We start from the raw sequence: 20,350 nt of genomic DNA, 5'->3' as shown, positions 1-20,350 counted from the left end.
CATCCCACTATTTTGCACATAAGACAAAGAGAGATTGATCAAAAGTACAAAGAGCAGACAAAGAATTCCTCTCAACACTGCACAACTTCTTCCACCTGTGGTCATACAGGGGCTGGCCACCATAATGACATTCTTCCCATCCTACCTATTAAAGTGAAGAATTCTAAAGGAGATAAAATCATTAAAACATATGCATTTCTGGACCCAGGAAGTACAGGCACCTTCTGCTCGGAAAACCTTCAAAAACTGAACACTCAAGGACGCAAAGCAAAGATTCATCTCCGCACGATGGGCCATAACAGGACAGTTACAACTTCGATCGTTAATGGCCTGGAGATTGCTGAATTAGCAGGAAAGCAATTTTATCAGCTTCCTTGTGTGTTTTCACAGAAAGAGTTGCCTGCTTCTACAGACAACATCATAAGTGAAAGAGAGAAGAGCAAATGGCCTTATCTGAAAGATCTTAAAATTCCGTACATAAATGCAGACATTGACCTGTTAATAGGCACCAATGCAGCCCAGTTGATGGAACCTTGGGAGGTTATCAACAGCATGGGTGAGGGGCCTTACGCAATAAAAACTCTATTGGGGTGGGTTATAAATGGGTCAGTGCATGGACGTGGCGACAAGGAACCTGTGTATCCTCCAGTATATGCCAACAGAACTGTAGTTGACAGAATAGAGGAGCTGTTGACGAGTCAATACAATTATGACTTAATTGAAAAGTCAGCCACACAACAAGAAGAAATGAATGAGGCCAAAGATGGGGAGAACAAAGCTCCTAGAAAGCAGAGGACCGCCACGGACGGAAAGAATGATAAAGCAGCTGACGGTAAAAAAGAGAAGAGACGGTCTCATCGATCTAAAAGTAAAGAGGACAACAACGTTGAAAAGGGTGAGAAGCAAGGGAACCACAAGACAAAGAAAAAGGATAAATCTCATAGTCTCAGTAAAAGCCGAGAAAAGAACAAACGATCAAAAAGTAGAGACAAAGGTCACAAACACAGAAGTGGCAGGAAAAGAGGGCGCTCAAGAAGCAAAGACAAAGATGTGAGTAAAAAGCTGAAGGAGACAGATGCTGATCATAAAGACAAAAGTAAGGGTCAGGATTCGGATAAAAAACCTAAAGAAGACACAAAAAGAAAAAATGGAGAGACGACGAGGGCATAATCAAAAAGTAAAGAAAAGGAAAAGGCCACTATGAAAGACGATTGCAGATCCCACAGCAGAAGCAAGGACAAGAGCGGCCCTGCAGCATCAAAGGAAAAAGAAGAAAAGAAAGCCAAAGACTGCAAAAGGATCTTCACATCAAAAGAAGATGGAAACAAATTCAATACATTGCTGACCTCTTTTGGAAGCGGTGGATCAGAGAATATTTGCCACTATTGCAAGAACGTCAGAAGTGGGCAAACAAAAAAAAAAGGAATTTCATGCCTGGAGATGTTCTCCAGGCATGAAGCACCACGTGGGTCATGGATACTTGGAAGAGTATTAGAAACCTTTCCAGATAAGAACGGTCCGGTACGTGTGGTGCGTCTTCAAACCAAAACCAGTGTGATCAAAAGACCTGTAACAAAATTATGTTTGTTATGTGAAACTACATTTTAAGGTACTGTATTTTGTGTGCAAACATGTTTATTTTACATATTGATGTTTTTGTTCGTTTACTTGGATATGGCTCCATTGATATTCAGTTTGGTAATTGCTTTGTCTTCTGCCAGTCGCAATTAGGGGCCGGTGTGTAGGAGCCATAATTTATTTGTTAAAATACCTCTGTTTAATATGTGTAGCATTTACCTGACCTGTAGATGGGCGGGGCATGCAGTTATTTAGGTTGCCATGGTGATCGCACACGTGTGATCAATCAGGGGAAGCAAACAGTTTTTGGACGGTACTCAAGGGTAATCAAGGTATTCCCGGGCTCTTGTGAATGGTTTTTCTTTGTTATACTGGACATTTAAGAGGCACATTTTTTGTATTCACGATCCCTGTTTATTTGCAAGATTAAAGAGTCAAAACACCAATGGGCTATTTTTCATATTCTTTACCAAGAAGTACCCGTCAGAACAACTATCCCTGCACCTCCAGAAGTGAACCTAGTTAAAGGACTTTGGCGCTTCAGTCGTGGTGCTGTCTTTTCACTGTAAAGGCCTTGCTAGAAGCAGATCGAGCTATCCAAACAGCTAAACAAAGATCCAGAAACTCCACAGACTCCCGAAGATGAGCAATGTCGTTTACTGAAGATATCTTTTTTTGTGAAACTGTAACAATAAAGAAAAACAAGAAAGGTACATGTAAGTCTTGTGCTAAAATAACAATTGAAGGCTATAACTAGCATATTTACACGTAAAAGAACCAAATTGCTTCCGTTAGCATAGTGATTAGCATTAACATTAGCATACATTTAAACACATTTAAAAGCACATCAAAAAACATCCTGACTCTCAAATGTGCAACTAAAGGTCAATAAATTTAGTGTCTAATCCTTCTCATTCGGCAATACTTACAGACAATGCTTAAACAAACAAAAAACATAGGAAAAACCAGGAAAGTGGAGCTGCCATGTACAGCAGTGAGATCGTTCTGAACAACTTCCTGTTTGAGTTCTTCTTCTACTGTCTCAAATAAAACGGACTTAAAACAACCACTAGATGGCGCATTTTACCAAGCAATAAACATAACATTGCCCACAGTGAACATAACAATACCACTTGTTTTGGATATTTGTACTTGAATTACACAGTTATTGTTACCATTGTTCTCGCAATAAGTTTGAGAAAAAAAATAACTAAATTGTATTTCATACCATTTTGCACTTGTAAACGTAACATTTGTAATTATTGATGTTGCGATTTATTGTGATGTTTATCGTATTGTTAAGTATCGGGATATATTGTATTGTGAGATGCAAATCGTGAATCGTATCATATCGTCAGATTCATGGCAATGCGCCGCTACTGTCCAACAGAAGCATGTAACCATACCTGTCAAGTATCCCGTTTTGGCTGGGAAACTCCCGTATTTTACCCCTCTTTCCCGCCATCTTCCCGTATTATTATTTTCCCGTAAATATCCCATATTTTAATGTAATAATAATTAAAAGATGCCTTACTAAACTGAACGCCCTCACTAGCCTCGCGAGAACTGTCACCTGAAATGGCCTGGCTTGGTGGCAGTTCTCGCGAGATTAGTGCTGACAGCGGCAACAAACCCGGAAACAACTCAGAAGAGAATGAATGAATGAAGATTTTCCAGCAAAAAAAACCAAAGAACTGGTGTAAATATGTTGTGAAATGGGAAAGAGAGTTTATCTTCATAAAGACCATCAGGATGTGACACAGTTACACGTTCTGTTAGATTAATAACTGAGATTTTAACGTCTACCACAGCAGAAGTCACCATGAAAAATCAGCCAATCACAAGCTCCACAAATATACACTGCTTTATAAAGTGTTAAAGAATGTAAAATCTGTAATAAATGTGTCTAATAAGTCATTAGTGAATACCAGAGAACCACATGAGTGAGCATGAGAAATTATAATAAAATATATAATAAAATAAAATGTTAATTTCGAACTTAAAGACAAACAATGTGAAATTAATAATAAATATGCAATGTGTTGATTTGTATATAAACTGTAAGTATATTAAATAAACACATGTGCTTCATATACACATTTATCGAGATTCAAGATGTATCAAGATTCAAGATGTATCAAGTTTTCTATTTTGGCAATATAGAAAACTATATTATTTCACATATATATATTATAGCTTATTATGAATAAAATACTAGTTTTAGGAGTCACTGCTTTTACTTCTCAGAACAACATGTAAAGCTCAGTTAGATGATTAATGAGTGTCACATATTGATCAGCTGTTTGTTAATAAATGAGCCTATGTAGCATTTTGCATCAGAAAATTTAACCCAGAATTGTTTTTCTGGTCAGACTTTATTTAATAAAATTATCTAGATTTATATCATATATCACCATTTTGAGAAAATATATTGAGATATGAGTTTTGGTTCATATTGTCCAGCCCTAGTAGGAATGTTCATAGCATTTTAATGTTAACAAAGGTCGAACTACCAGATTATAATCACATAATTGTATTTAGTAAGTGGTTGATAAGTAGTTATTTTAGATTTATTGTACAGCTATCTTAAAATATAAGGGATACTGCTTGGTTGAGCGGGTGGGCGCGAGAAAATTTCCCTTATTTTCAAATTCAAAACTTGACAGATATGCATGTAACAAAACTTTAAATTAGTCTGTAGGTCACAGTGTGACTTGTTCACTGTAAATTAGTTAAAACTCTTGCACAAAAATATAAATATGTCTGATTAAAGACCTTTTGTCTTCTTACTTGCATAATAATGATGCAAAATTTAAAGTTGGGAGTTGTAATTGGACTTATATGAATATTTACTCATTTATTTTTTTTTAAATTGCGCGATTGTGCATACAGACACAAACCAATACATACATTACAAGCATCAAAGGGTACCGTTACAGTACAACATCAACAAAGTAACAGCCAATAAAAGACTTTACAGATGATTTAAATCACACCAAACGTCTCTATTATAATGTGTGTTTGGACAGCTTTCTTATTTCTAATACCTTTAATCGTGGAGCGGTTCTTTTAGGACTTTCATGAATGAAATCGTCTGGTTGACTTTGAGGACGTGGCGGTTCTCGGCCAATCCAATCAACGTGTGCTGCCATGAAGTGGACCAATGAGCGTGCGACATGGCATTCGGCATGTCGCGCTGTGATTGGTCGCCTGTGGTTTCAGCACAGGAAAACTCTGGGTGTGTTTCCGGGGGGAGGGGCAAAGCTACAGCGACCATTGCCGAATAACACACACTCACAAACACACACCGGTCTGTTTTCTGGTAAGTGATGCTCATAAATACTGATAATTACTTATTAGTTCTTACTTTTATCCTGTTGGAGTAACACTCAAAAACATTGTATTGAGGAGGATTTGTTCGTGTTGCACAAATTATCGTTGAATTTTCCAGCTAGATGTTAAAATTAGCTTGTTTAGCTCGTCTGTTTGTGATGCTGGGTTTGGGCATTCATGGTAAGACTGATACAAATAACGGTCTCAACAGAGATTATAGACATATTACAGGTAACGCAGTTCATCCTATTAGAATAAAACTAATAGGAAATAATCGACAGCTAATGAATTTATTTTCGAGGCATATAAGTAAACTGTTGATGGGATTTGTACTTTTAAAAGGTGATGAAATGCTGGTTATTAGTTTTTCTTTATGAAAGAGAAACTAAACTTTAATTTTCCACGCAGTTGTTTTCTAATTGGTAAGCGTCACTTACTGACAACCTGCACTAGAACTCTAAACTTTGCACCGAGATACTCTAGTTTGTATAGACTGTTTTATTCCATTTGTATTTATTCTCATTTCCCAATTGTTTTAACTACATCCCCTCGTGATGTTTGCTTTTACCTACTGTACATAAGATACCTATTTTTTTTTTTTACTATTTAACTGTCTGCACATTTCTTGTATATTCTGCACACCCTGAGTGATCTTTTGCCAAATGTAACAAGTGAATTTCTCCATTGTGAGATCAATAAAGGATTATCTTATCTTAGCCACGTTTTTCGGAATCAACTGCATCCTTATTCCTATCCTTAAATTTATCAGACTAAATATTTTTTTATTTTAACATTGTATAGCGTAATTCAGAATATTTTATCAAATATGCATCCAAATTGTTTTGTCTAACTGCATTTCTTCTAGTTTAAAAAAAAAAAAAAGAAGTTTAAATGCATAAAAAATACCAAGTATACCAAGTAGTCATTTAAAAATCTTACTTACTAAATTGAGTCTTTAATTTATTGTGTTATTCAAAGTGTCATGACTGCTGATTTGAAAATAATCTTTCAAATTCTAATTCTCTTAATCTATTCACATTTATTTTCTGCCCTATTTTAGCTCTATTATAATCTTGTAGAAGAGTTCAAATTTCTATTTTTTTTATTTCCATCATAATATTCATGCAAACCTTGCCCGATGAAGCACATATTATAAAATATCATGTGGTGAAATCCTTGTTATTGTCCACATATATGCAGTCCACTCACTTTGAATTTTCCAAAAAAAAACAAAAAAACAATGGTGTTATTTATTCTGTTATTTATTTTACATTTTCAAATTAGCACGTGGTGTGACTGTCTTGACATGATCGCTACTTCAAAAACATTCTTAAAATGACTCTAAATTTATTTCTAAATTGATTTTCCCCAACATTTTTTAGTTTTGTTTAGAATTTATATCTATATTTTTATTTCCATCATATAAAAAAATCAGAATCAGAATCAACTTTATTGACCAAGTAATGTATTGATTACACATGAGGAATTTGTCTTGGTGAACTGTGCTCTCTCTGATAGTGTAAACATTAAATAATAACAATCAACTAGAATAAATAAAAAGAAGTATAACATAAATATAAAGAGTAGTTAGACTAATAATAACAATCAACTAGAAAAAAGAAAAATAAATAAAAAAGAAGTATAAACATAAATATAAAGAGTAGTTAGACTAATATGTGCAAACTAAATAAAATAACAAGATAATAATAATAATAGTAATAATAATAATAATAAAATGAAATAAAATACAATAATAATAATAAGATAATAGTGCAGTAGTGCATTGATGAGTAGTGCAGGTGAACATTTAAATGAAAATATTATGTCCATGAACATTCTCAGTGACAGGTTGATCCAGGGTTGTTATGTTTAGTTCCGTGGTTATTTCACAGTAACAGAAACTTTGTCTAACTTTGTCCCATGATGCCCATTTTATGAAATATTTTGCAGTGAAATTAAAATCCTTATGTTTCAATGACCCACAAATGTCTTATTTATGAACCTTCGTCTGGGTAGGAAACTTTTATTAGATGCTTAAATATTGCACACAGTCAAAAACGAGGCGTACGTACACACAGTTTCTGTTTGTTTAGAAAAGCATGCATTTGTATATGTGAATGTTATTATTTCTGGATGATTGAGTTGTTCATACTCGATACAGAAGCTGTTAATCTACCTGAAAAATGTTGTGTCCATAAAATATTGTTGGTCTTTGTTTATGAGGGAGTGGTAATAAGTCAGACTTTAGTTGGTTTGTGGCGTTCCTTTCTAACAATCCCAGAAAAAGCCTCCGTCTTCTTTCCTTTAGCAGCCGACTTATCTTATCACGCAGAGCGCCACGGCCAGAAAAGGCTTTCTATTGTGTTCTATTAATGTCTACATGGCACTTTTCATATTCAGAATGTGAAACATAAGTGCGGAGCAAAGTGAAACAGTTCGTTAAAATAAAAATAAAAACCCTTCTATTCACCCAAAAATAACAGCTTCGGAAAATCTAATGCTGAGTCATTTCAACTAATTTTCAGGACATCCTGCGCATTTTGGTCTAAAGAAATTCAGATATTTTTTTTTACCAATTGTTTTGTAAGTATTCAATTTTCACACAGTACATGTTTAGTTTGATTGGATAAATACTTTTTGGGATATGGACTAGGGCTGGGCGATTTTGCCTGAAAAAAAATGTTTTTTTTTTTTTAAGAAAAATTTGAGTTTCGATTTGATTTTTTCATTGCACTTAAAAATGACTGCGGACATCAGATATATTGTCAAAAGTGCAACTTTATTGCTGTGATTGTTCTCAAGAGTTAAAATGCAATGAATAATCCCTAAATAAAAAGTAAATGAGGCTCTGTCATTCAACTATTTCAAGCTTTAACCAAGATTTAAGCAAAAGTGCAACAGCAACTTCACAGTAGCTTAAATTTTCAGATTAAGAAATCAGATAACTACATATTCTATAACATTACAATGAACTCTTCCCTTAGCATCTCATCATAAAAGATGAAACATGCCTGTGGCACACATGTAGCCTACTCAAAGGGTAAACACATGTGAACAAAGAGGGGGCTGGCTCACATCCTGCTACGGTAACCCACAAGGACGGAATGTGGAAAAGTCCGAAAAAAATGTGGTGTGAAAAACAAATCAAAAATTAAAAAAACTCAAATTTTCAAAATAAAAATTGTTTTGATCTATAAATTCCATAAATTGATTTTTTTGCCCAGCCCTAATATGGACATTTTAGTGATGTCGATTTTTGAGCGTCACTTTTTTCCTCAATTTTCAGCTTCCAATTTCTCAGGAACTACACCACATAGGAAACTGAAGTTTGGTATAGTAATACAGCTCCACCTACTCTCTCAGAATATATAAAATACATCCTATCTGGTGGACATGCTAGCCCCTTAAAATTGGAAAAATGTTAGTGTGTTTTTTGGGACTGGAACATGTTTTAGCTAGGATGTATAGCAGATCTGTTTTTATAATCTGAGAGAGTCGGTAGAGCTGTATTTCTATACCAAATTTTAGTTTCTTATCTGATGTAGTTCCTGAGTTCTTGGAAGCTGAATGTGAAAGAATCTCAAAAAGTATTCATCTGATCAAACTTAAATTGTACAGTGTGTCTATTGGATAATTAAGGAACAATTGGTAAACATTTCAGAATTGTTTGAGACCAAAGTACAGTCATGGCCTAAAATATTGGCACCCCTGCACTTCTGTCAGATAATGCACCACTTCTCCCAGAACATTGTTGAAATTAAAAATGCATTAGTATTCACATGTTTATTTCCTTTGTTTGCATTGGAACAACACAGAAAATCAGAGAAAAAATTATTGGCACCCTTTCAAAATTGTAAGAAATAATTGTATTTCAAGCATGTGATGCTGCTTTAATTTGCAGTTAAACTCACTTGTGGCAAGTAACAGGTGCTGGCAATATAGTAACCACACTTGCAGCCAGTTAAAATGGAGAAAAGTTGACTCAACCTTTGTGTTGTATCTGTGTGTACCACACTGAGCATGGATAAGAGAAAGAAGAGTAAAGAATTGTCAGAGGATTTGGCTACAAGTCCATCTCCAGAGTGTTCCTGTGTTCACTGTGTGCATCCTCATCAAGATGTTTACAGCCCATGGCACAGTGAAGTGGTGCATTATCTGACAGAGGTGCAGGGGTGCCAATATTTTTGGCCATGACTGTACGTGGGATGTCCTGAAAAAGTGGAAATGACATGAAATGACCTGCTACTTCTCTATTAGTGTGGTTTTGTGTGTGTGTGTCAAACAGTCCTGAGCTAGGATGTAATGTTGGAGCCGACTCATTGCTTTGGCTCACACAATCTCTCCTGACGTTTCCAACCCCTGGTTCGTAGGCACGATGGAGCTCCGGCCGCTGCTCATGTGCTTTGCCCTCTGTGTGGTTTATGCCACCAGCAAACCCACGGAGAAGAAGGACCGCGTTCACCATGACGACCCGCTCAGCAATAAAGAGCACGACGACGCCGACAACTTCGACTACGACCATGAAGCTTTTCTGGGACAAGAGGAGGCCAAAACGTTCGACCAGCTCACGCCAGAGGAGAGCAAGGAGAGACTTGGGTAAGAAGCAGGATTTGGGTCCCTTACATTTTTTAATGACAGTTACGTCTTCAATTATCCATGTTTAATGACTCAATTGTGATTTAATGTATTTATTACTTTTTTCTAATGTGTTTTTAACTTCCTAAATCCTGTAGATCCTGCTGTTTGTGTGAATGTGAGCAACAGACTGCTGCACAATTTCTTTAGCAATCAATATTGTATTTATCTATCTGTCTATCTACAGTATTACGGTAACCAGTGATTTTTCCAATTACAACTAAAATTACAATTAATATTTTCTCCCTGAAAGTCAATTAGATTCAGAATCAGAAAAACTTTATTCATCCCCGTGGGGTAATTACTTTCTCAATTACTAAAGTCCAATCACAATTACTGAGTCTGAAATAAATAACAACATAACACCCTGTTAGCTTTCTGTTAGCATCTCTTATGCTAACGGGTCAGTTTGACCCATGTCTTAAATCAGCTGTAAAATACACACAAAAAAAATGTATGATCTAATTTGTTTCTAATCTCTTGGTTACCTTATTAGACTTCCAAATCAATGAAAATATTGGTATTAATATTTTTGATGTGGGCTTCTGAGCATTTTGTTGACCACTATAACCCTAGATTTATATTTTTTTTAAATGGTAAAATGATCCTGATGAAAAGTGACAGATAGTGAGAAAAGTTGATCTGAAACATATTTGAATAATTATTAACTACAGATGTGTAAGACATAGAACTGTAACATGTTCACCAGGTTTGTGTTTAATTAAATTGTAATTTGCAGTTTTCATATATTTTCCATGCTAAATACAATTACAAAAGAAGTTATCTGAACAGAATTACAAACCAATTATTACAATTACAGTTATAATTGTCTTAATTGTGATTAATGATCAATTATGCCTTTACAATTAGAGTTGACCCAACCCTGGTAAGAAGAGCACATTGTTTACTTCATAATCATTTGTGAAATGTCATAGTGAACGCTGTCCTGCCCTCACCTGTGCAACAGTCAGTGGGAAACGCTCCTAGAACAGGCTTCACTGTTGGTATTAAAGCTTCTTCAACGTGTTTGTGTGTGTGTGTGTGCGCGCGCAGCATGCTGGTCGAGCGCATCGATGAGGACAAAGACGGCTTTGTGACGGTGGAGGAGATGAAGAGGTGGATCAAACACGCTCAGAAGAGGTGGATTTATGACGACGTGGACCGTCAATGGAAAAGTCACGACCTGAACGGAGACGGCGCGGTCACCTGGGAGGAGTATAAGAACGCCACCTATGGATACATTCTTGGTAGGTTTATCATAGAGTTAACCGCTCACCATGTTGGACACCAGGGGGTATTTCATCAAAGTGTTCTCAGTAGAGCCGGGCCTGTAGTTTAAACCTGGTTCAGCTAAGTCATCTGTGACCACGCTGGCTGAGCCAATCAGCTAACAGTGTTTAGCTTAAGTGAACGTCCTCATAAGACCCACGAGATTGATCACATATTTAATGATTAGAGAGTGACGGCACATGCGCTGCAGCTTTTACGATGAATGAGAAGCCAATAGAAACCAATGCTGAGACCAACAGGATGTGACATCATCTGTTACTGAGCAGTGAAAATAAATGACAGACACGTTAAAAATAAAAAAAAAAAGGACCGGCTGTGGGTTGAACATTTTAAAAGTAGTAAAGGGTTAAAGAAGGTGTTATTTAGTCAATTTATCATAGCAAACATCTGATCATGTGATCTCACACTGATCGTGTGCATTTGATAAGTTTTTTAACACCTGTCAGCGTTTAATAAAAGAGATGATGTAACTCACAATTAAATAATATGTAATTTATGAGACTTGTGAGTGTTTGATTAATAGTTTGTTGAACTCAGTTCTAAATGAACAGCGGGAGAAGCAGCAATGCTGTTGGATGCTGTTGGATGTTACATCCAACACTGTAGACGCTGCAGGTGCAGGTGAGCTGTGCACTATCCCGAAAAGCGATAGTGTATCTTTGTCATTGGGAACCTTATTTAACCTTAATGCTCTGTCCTGTGACTGTTCCTGAAGCCCCTCCCCCTCTGTATATCCACAGCTTTCTCATTATTAATCTGATCAATGGACACATTTATACTGTGCGGTAAACGGAGACGATGGTTAGGCACGTATTCTTATATATTATTACTGATGGTTTAAACACATGGAGACTGACATCTCATTAAAAATACAGTACACATTAAACATGTGATAAGACAATGATTCTATCATCATTTGTATGGATTTAAAATCATATAGCATATAATGTATGTAAAATATAACATGATATTCTGTTTAATTTTCTTTTAAAATACCGTATTAAAGCGGTATTTAAAATAAAGTGAACAGAATTCTTTTTGACTAATTTTTCCTATTGTAGATCTATGTTGGGTGTTTTAAAGCATCACTAAATGACTTCTTTAATAATGATGACGTGGTTTCATGCGAGTGCATCTGCAGCTTAAGCCAAGCCTGCTGCTTAAACCTGGTCTAGAGCAGGTTTGACCCACGGACTGTGTTAACCAATGTGTTTTCTCGTTGATGAAACGGCCGTTCCAGTTAGAACCTGGCTTAACGGAGCTGGACTTTCAGGTTTAACCTGGACTTAACCCTGAGCTGGGCTTGATGAAATACCCCCATGGGTTGTGATCAATTATAATTGTAACCATGTGATTGATAATTACAATTATGACGTTATTACTGATTACAATTGGGAAAATGTTTAACTGTTGTAATTGAGTTCAGAATTGTTATGGAAATTCTATAAAAACTGTCATTACATTTTAATTAAACTCAAATTTGGAAAACCATGTTACAGTTCTATGGTTTACAAATGCATAGTTAGCAATTTTTAAAATATATTTTATTTCAACTTTTCCCACTACCTCAAGGCCTGGGGGCCAAATCCCGCCCTTTGGAGCATCCAATTTGGCCCGCAGGAGAAAGTAAAAACAATAGAGAAAACATCAGTCATTGTGTAAATGAAACTCATCAATATTTGAAGGGGCTCACAGTTTTCCCAGTGCTTTTATCACATTATTGCAGTGATTTTTAATGTGAAACTAAATTCTTACAAAATCTTTCAATTTTTCTCAAATTATTAGATAATTTTTCCTTTAATTAAATAGAAACTGGTCACAAAATCTAGGACATTTAAAGTTAAGATCCTGTTGGGACTGATATCTGTCAGTTATTGCTTAGATATTGTCTGTTTCTTACATAATTTGTATTTTGTGTATAAGTAGAAGTGCAAACTAGTGAACAATAATGTTGAAATTACTTGTTTTCCTGCAATATATCTGTGACCCACTTGAGATCAAACTGCTCTGTATTTGGCCCCTGAAGTAAAATTAATTTGCCTTCCTTGGTCTAGAGGATCATCCTACCGTTAAAAAATATAATAAAATAATATCTAGGGGTATGCTGACCCAAAAATAGTAATACCAATATTTTCAGTGATTACGAAGCCTAACAAGGTAACCAAGAGATGAGCAACAAGGTGGATGATAGGTAATATTTTTTTGTGTATTTTACAGCTGATTTAAGACATGGGTCAAACTGACTCTTTATCATAAGAGATGCTAACAGAAAGCTAACACAAGAGGAAGGATAGGTTTTATGGGGTTGTTTATTAAAGGAACTTTAGTCGTTGAGAACTTAAAAGTACTGTGGAGGATGTTTTTTTGCTTCAAATTTCGGGTGTTTCAATAAGACTATTGGTCCTCCTAATTGTCAATCATTCTGGTGATATGTTTACGTAAGACTGTCGTACGTGCTCGTCACCAGCTAGTTTTCGTTTGCTGCCCATGCACATTTTTCACCTACCTGTGGCGAGTCTGACATAGTGGGAAAAGTGAAAATCTTCTTTTGGAAAGTAAGCTTGTATGAGTGATGACGACACCAACAGAGCTGTGCACGAGGAAAGCTGGGCTTGTACACGCTCTCTCGCACACGTTTCCCTCTTGGGAGCAGGTAGAGTGTTGTGCATGTGCATTTTTTTAAAAAGTGGAGAGGGCCTTTCTTTTCTAAACTTGAGGTAAATCCTCCTCTATACCTTTAATTGTAATTTACTTAAAACTGCTATCCAGATTTTCTGAGTAACGTCTTGATGTCCCGCCTTAAACCGCCTCACTTCCTCCCACTGACTCTCCCAATTTACCAGAAGCCACGCCTCTACTTTTCTGCATACGTATCGCGGAACATAACGAGGTTACATCAGGTCGCATTGATTTAGGTGTATGAGTCAGGTAACAGCCACAATCATATTTACCTGTTTGCTGTTGTGACACGCGGCCTTGTTTCTGTGCACAGTTCCACATTCACTTTGAATGCGCCACTTTTTCCTCAATATAGACTAGTGACAAATGTATGGACTTTATCTTTTGTTATTGGAGATTTTTCTGGTATTTTAAAGACTCTAACATGAATACAGGTATCTCTGTAGTTATTGTCCAGAGCAGAGACTGCTGCCATCGACTCGTCCCCGCCACAATCTCACACAGAGGGGGCTGTGATCTCAGCTGCCTGCCGCTCTGAGCGAACTGATAGCCATCACCGAATCCAGACTATAAAATTAATTCACTTTGAATAAGCTTCTCTTGATTTACACGAGCATCTGTTCTCACTTTCTCTCTGACACCAGTGTGTGTGTGTGGGGCGGACCGCCACAGGCATGGACGGTCCTGCGGACACAAAGCGATCTGTTCCTCCTCAGTGTTTGTGGCTTTAAACTGTTGCTTCTCCACCTCAGTCTCCCTTTTTTCTCCTGATTTGCTGTGTATCTGTTGTGTCTAACGCTGTTATGGAGACTTCTGCTGGACGTCCGTCATTACACTTTTACTACCAAGTGTGCCTGAACGTGTCTGACTTCAGTCGAGCAGCCAATAGTAACGCCAAAAACAGCTCATGGAGCACATATGTTTGTAGAAAGATCTCTGATTGGCTGACATCCAGCATCATGCTTCTGGATTTCTAAATGTCATTTGCAGAACCAGGAGAAGGAGAATAGATTCACTGTCCACTCAGAACACTTTGATTACAATATGCTCAAAGATGATTATGGATTTTTGACCAAATGATGCCAAAATAAAGTTACATATTGCAGCGTTAAGGGAGGAAACTATACTTATAATTTGATTTGTAATTGGGAAAAATGCCAGTCACCTTAATCGTAATTGAGTTGTAATTGAAGACAGAATGGTAATTGAAAGATGTAGTTGACCCCAATCGTGTTGGACACTCATCATCCTCTGACTTCTCACCCTTAGACGACCCGGACCCCAACGATGGCTTCAGCTACAGGCAGATGATGGACCGCGACGAGAGGAGGTTCAAAATGGCCGACCAGGACAACGACATGAAGGCAAACAAAGAAGAGTTCACCGCATTCCTTCACCCCGAGGAGTACGACCACATGAAGGACGTCGTGGTGCTGGTGAGGGACCTGCTCTGTGGGAAACTCAGGCTTCTCTCACTCTTTTATCTTTCACTCACTTCCTCTCTCTCTGGTTTGAACAGGAAACAATGGAAGACATCGACAAAAATGGAGACGGTTTAATAGAACTGGACGAGTACATAGGTGAGTCCTCAGAGCAGCAGAGGAAGGAACGCCGGGGAAACGTTTTATGGATGTGTAAAGCAACACTTTTCAATATAAGAAGCTTTGTTTAATACATTAATCCTTAGCATAATTTGCATTGGAGCATGTTTTCTGTTTCAAAATAAAAGCCTGAAGAACAGGGGTGTCAAACCTTTGTTAACAGGCCAAATAAAGTCCAGTTAGATTTCAAGTATGCTGCAAAATATAGATGGTTATAGATTTTTCTGTTGTATTTTGCACTCTTATATGTAAATGATAAACTGGTCAATGACGTATAAGGATTTCAACGCATGATATTTCATATAAAGTGCATCATCGGACAATGTTTGCATGAATATTATGATGGGAATAAAAACAGAAATACTGATACAGTACTATACTAGAAGAAAAATAGGTCAGAAATGAAATGAATTAGTCATTTTATAGATTTTTTCAAAACGGCAGTCATGGCCAGACAGTCGCACCACATAATATTTGGACACTTTAGATAACAGAATAAATTACAGATAAGTAATTTAGTTAGTAACAATTAAAAAGTGAGGTCATATACACTAATTTAATAGATTTGATTTTTTTTTTATGCATTTAAACATTTTTCTAACTAAAAGAAATGTAGTTGGACAGAATATTTATGGATCACATCAATGACCCAAATGTATCCAATATTATTGTTTTATTGGAATTTTGTAACAAAATGCATAATTCTCGAATAATGAAGTTATTTGAACAATTTGAGATTAAAATGGCTACCATCATATGATATAAAGCAACTGAAAACTTGCAAACTGTGGAAAATATTGATTTGATTAAATTTGTATATTTAGAGGGAGTGAGATATCTACAGCTGAATTATTTGGGGGTCGCAGCCTGAAAAGGTTGAGAACCACTGGATTAGAACACTTCACAGATTTTAACACAGACTCAGATGAAGCAATGAACAAAATGTGCATCAACTAAAACTCTATGCACACAAAATGAAACCAAAAACCCACACAAATTGACAGTAAAATAAACAAAATAACAAAAATACACAAAATGATCCCAAAAAGACATATTGACTGCAAAAGCATACAAAATAACAAAAAAATAACACAAAATGACAAAAAAGTTAAAAATCACAAAAAAATACGCAAAAACATAACATAAACACACATAACAAAATCATAGACACACAAAACCACACAAATTGGAAGAAACCCTGCACAGAATAACTTCAAAAACTAATAACAAAAACAAAAAACTAAAACTAAAATGATGGTGAAATATGTTGTTTGATACCCTTTTGTGTGTTAATGCTCAGTTATTTATTAAAGGCACACTGTGTAACGTTTGGCCACTAGGGGCGCTAGACCTGTAACTTACACGTTTCCCGTTGTGGCCACAAGCGCCGCAGGACTGTCGCAAAAATCAACAAACAGTCGGGCCAACCTCCCTTGTCTTTTAGTTGTGTATGCAGACAGTAGTTGACCTGTAACTTTGGGATAAGGATTGGCTCTAAGGGCTGTGGTGCGAAGCGGGGCTCGTGCCGCGGCTGGAGGAGCAGCTGCCGCTTCCACCGCCAAAGGCCCGGCGCTCGGCCCTCCTTGCCGCGTCATTGGCGCTCTCCCCTACTCCTTGACCTTGTCGCCGTCATCGCCCCCCTTCACCGGGGGTCGGCGTGGTGGATGGGCTTCCTCAGTAACAGTTTTAAACTTTTTGCTTGTCTAGGCCATGACCAGGAGTCAAACAGACATAAAAATAGTAGCAAAAGCCTTAGCTCAATGAGTATATCTGAGCCTGTGGTCATGTGACTGCCGTAAAGTTATACGTTCTCCAGGCATTCTCCAGGTCACATGACCTGGCTAAAGACGGTCCGTCTCTCCAAACTGACATGAGCGGTATTTCAAGATGGAAGTCCCGCTCTGAGCATTGATACTGTCAAGTGCCGTATATTGGCCTGAAGAATCATTTAAAATAACTCATAATGGTCAACTCCTTAGGTCAAAAATTCCGCGGTGTGCCTTTAAATAAGTAGCTGCTGTAGGGTTTGCTTTGATCTGTTTAAAGTCCTCCTACTTTCTTTTTCTCCAGGTGACATGTACAACCAGGAGGGCGATGCTCAGGAACCCGAGTGGGTGAAGACAGAGAGAGAACAGTTCACAGAGTTCAGAGACAAAAACAAAGATGGGAAGATGGACCGAGAGGAGACAAGGGACTGGATCCTGCCCACGGACTACGACCACGCTGATGCTGAGGCCAAGCACCTGGTCTATGAGTCTGACGCTGACAAAGTGCGTCTGTTTCTCCTTTCTCTGCTCGTTTTAATGACACATTTGGCGTCAGTTACATTTTTCAGTTACATTACATTTTCAATTACCCATATTTAATTACAATTACAGTAATTTACTAGCAATTTTTCCATTCCAATTAAGTTACAATAATTTTTTTTATCCCCAGAAAGTCAATTACAGTTATGCTCTCTGAAATAAATAACCTAATAAAAGTGAATCTTCCTCTTGTGTTAGCTTTCTGTTAGCATCTCTTATGATAACGGGTCATAAATCAGCTGTAAATACACTAAATCAGAATCAGAAAGGATTTTATTCGCCAGGTGTAGTTTAAAAACAATACAAGGAAAGAAATATCTTTGTTACCTTGTTAGGCTTCCTAATCAATGAAAATATATTTTGATATCTGTTAATTATGTATGTGTAAGACACAGAAGTGTAACATGGTTCCTCAGTTTTGTGGGGTTTTTTCTTTTAGAATTTCCATGTCAATTACAATTACAAAATAAATTGTCTGAACTTTGTGAAGATTTTTTGCAATTACAATTTCAATTATAAATGCGTCATAATTGTAATAATCAATTACGAGGTTACAATTGTAATTGACCCCAACAGGTTAGTTTTGGTGTGGGCATCTGAGCCTTTTTTCTGTCACTATTGCCCTTGATTTAAATTTTACTTAAATGGTAAAATGTGGCAAAGCTTGATCTGAAACATGATTTAATAATGAACTACATATGTGTAGAAGTGTACATGGAACTGTTTTGCGTTAAATTATAATTGATACAATATCACATATATATATATATATTTTTTTTTTTTCTGTTTTTGCTTGTTTTGTTTTAAAATACTTGTTTTAGGAGTCGTTGCTTTCTATACTTCTCAGAACAGCATGAAAACACAGTTTGATGGATTTCTGAGTGCGTTCTAATCCAAACCTTTCCCTAAACAAGACACACTACAGAACTCACTCACACATGCTGTCTCTTAGAGGAGAAAAAGCCAAAGTGGCACATATTGTGCGACTGTTTGATAATAAATGTGTCTGTGTGGCATTTTGCATCAGCAAATTTAATGCTGAATTGTCTTTCTGGTCAGATTTCATATCTTTATATCGTATATCGCTATTTTGAGTTTTGGTCCATATCACCCAGCCCTGATAACAATTACAAAGTCAATTATCTGAACTCAATTACAATGAAATTATGATTATGACAGCAACAGATTTTTAAATTTACAATTATAATGAAATCATAATTGTAATTGTCAATTACGTGATTACAATTATAATTGCCTCCAACCCTGTTCTGCGTCCTCATGTTGATCTCGTGTCTTCTTGCTGCTTCTTTCAGGACGGCCGTCTGACCAAAGCCGAGATTGTGGATAAGTACGACCTTTTCGTTGGCTCCCAGGCCACCGACTTTGGAGAAGCTCTGACCCGACACGACGAGTTCTAACGTCTGCCGTCGTCCGCCTCCAAAGACTGTGCGTACGACACGAGCACATCACGTTTAGCTGAAGCTGACGCCACGGAGTAATTTATTTCATTTCTTTGAACGAATGTGTCTGTTTTTTTAGCCTGGTGGTCACTTTGGGAAACTGCTGCCTTTTGCTTCCTCACGCGACGCCATTTAAATCAGACCTAATCATTGCTTTTATTGAAAGGATCAGTGTGTGTGAGTAGTGGTCACCTACTGTTACAAAGCCATTTAAAGAACAACACGCCCTGGGTTTAGGATCCAATAACGCTCACCGCTCCACTGCTCCTCTTGTAAACTAAAATCACTGATTGAATTGTTTTGTTTTTTGTTATTTGCTGTGACGTGGTAGCGGCCCGTTTCAGTGTGAACGAAGACAATTTGGCCTCGTGCAATACAGCAGCATCACGTGCTGCGTTTGTCCTCCTGATCTCAGAGAAACCATCCAGTCGCACCAACCGTGTGAACGAGAAAAACACCGGTTTGTGTCAAGTTGAAGGATTTCAGATTTAAAAACTGATCAATTGCTGCCTCTCTTACTTGCTCTTCACCTTTATAGTGTGTGTGTGTGTGTGCATGTAAATCTGTGTACATATGTTATTTGTATCGTCAATGACTGCCTTGCTTTTTTTTTTTGGTTTGTGATCCTTTATATTTCAATTTAATTATTATCTAATCCCAGTAAGTTAATTTCTTCTTTTTTTTTAAATTACATGTTTAGGTTTCATTTATTTTTCATCTATTAACTTTTTTTAGGAAATTAACTTTGAAATTTATTTTGAAATTTACTTTGATCTCCTGACATGTTTTGACCGCCAATTGTCAGTCTTCCTCAGATGCGTTTGCTGATTGCTTTCATGTGTCCTCATGAGTTAATTCTTTCTCCAAAGACCATTGGGCGACGGGGGGTGTGGCCAACCTGAGAGAACTGTCAAGTTGGCCACGCCCAGAAAAACTTATGACACATGAAAGCAATCAGTAGACGCCTCTGAGGAAGACTGACAGTTGGCTGTCAAAACATGTCAAGAGATCAAAGTAAAATTTCCTGTAAAAAGATGTCTAGATAAATGAGGCCTTCACATATTAATTATAATCTGTTCAATATGTGTCATGCAAAAAGAATCGTCCTCTTTTTGTTTTGTTTTTTTAGCGGTTTTGGGCTAAACGAGACCCCTGTGTACTTATTACTAACCCACTTTATAACCACTGTCGATCTTTGTTACGGTGTACTATAATCTACAGTAAAAGTTTTTTACAGGCTCACTACAGCAACAAGCCTTTCACTGCAGACTGTAAATAACGTTGCTGTGCTCAGTGAGCGTTCCTTTACAATCAGTCCAAATGTTTGTGTTGGAGAACAATGTCTCAATAAATAAATAAAAAACCCCCATCAAACTCAAGTTTCTGTGTTTATGTTGTAAAAAAAAAATGATCATGATTGTTTTATAGCTGACAATCAGGAAAACATATTTAAAAACTCAACAAAATA

General features: G+C 36.9%; 1 protein-coding gene across 1 annotated transcript; it reads left to right on the top strand.

The window, feature by feature from the left end:
* The first annotated feature begins 4,784 nt into the window (after positions 1–4,784).
* On the top strand, positions 4,785–20,256 carry calub (calumenin b). The gene is made up of 7 exons (XM_028450713.1): positions 4,785–4,900; positions 9,282–9,507; positions 10,600–10,793; positions 14,785–14,951; positions 15,035–15,095; positions 17,187–17,386; positions 18,736–20,256. The coding sequence occupies exons 2-7, from the start codon at positions 9,287–9,289 to the stop codon at positions 18,838–18,840; spliced, it is 948 nt and encodes a 315-aa protein (XP_028306514.1). The 5' UTR covers positions 4,785–4,900; positions 9,282–9,286; the 3' UTR covers positions 18,841–20,256.
* The last annotated feature ends 94 nt before the right edge of the window (positions 20,257–20,350 follow it).

This window comes from Gouania willdenowi, chromosome 6 (assembly GCF_900634775.1).
Source record: "Gouania willdenowi chromosome 6, fGouWil2.1, whole genome shotgun sequence".
Taxonomy (NCBI): Eukaryota; Metazoa; Chordata; class Actinopteri; order Blenniiformes; family Gobiesocidae; genus Gouania; species Gouania willdenowi.
The sequence above is the reverse complement of the archived record's forward strand: the minus strand, read 5'-3'. Positions and strand labels throughout refer to the sequence as shown.

Bases quoted from the DNA above. Each gene is read 5' to 3' on its own strand.
- calub (XM_028450713.1), top strand. From the start codon at position 9,287: ATGGAGCTCCGGCCGCTGCTCATGTGCTTTGCCCTCTGTGTGGTTTAT. The intron at 9,508-10,599 runs GTAAGAAGCAGG...GTGCGCGCGCAG, and splicing joins GAGAGCAAGGAGAGACTTGG to CATGCTGGTCGAGCGCATCG. The intron at 15,096-17,186 runs GTGAGTCCTCAG...CTTTTTCTCCAG, and splicing joins AGAACTGGACGAGTACATAG to GTGACATGTACAACCAGGAG.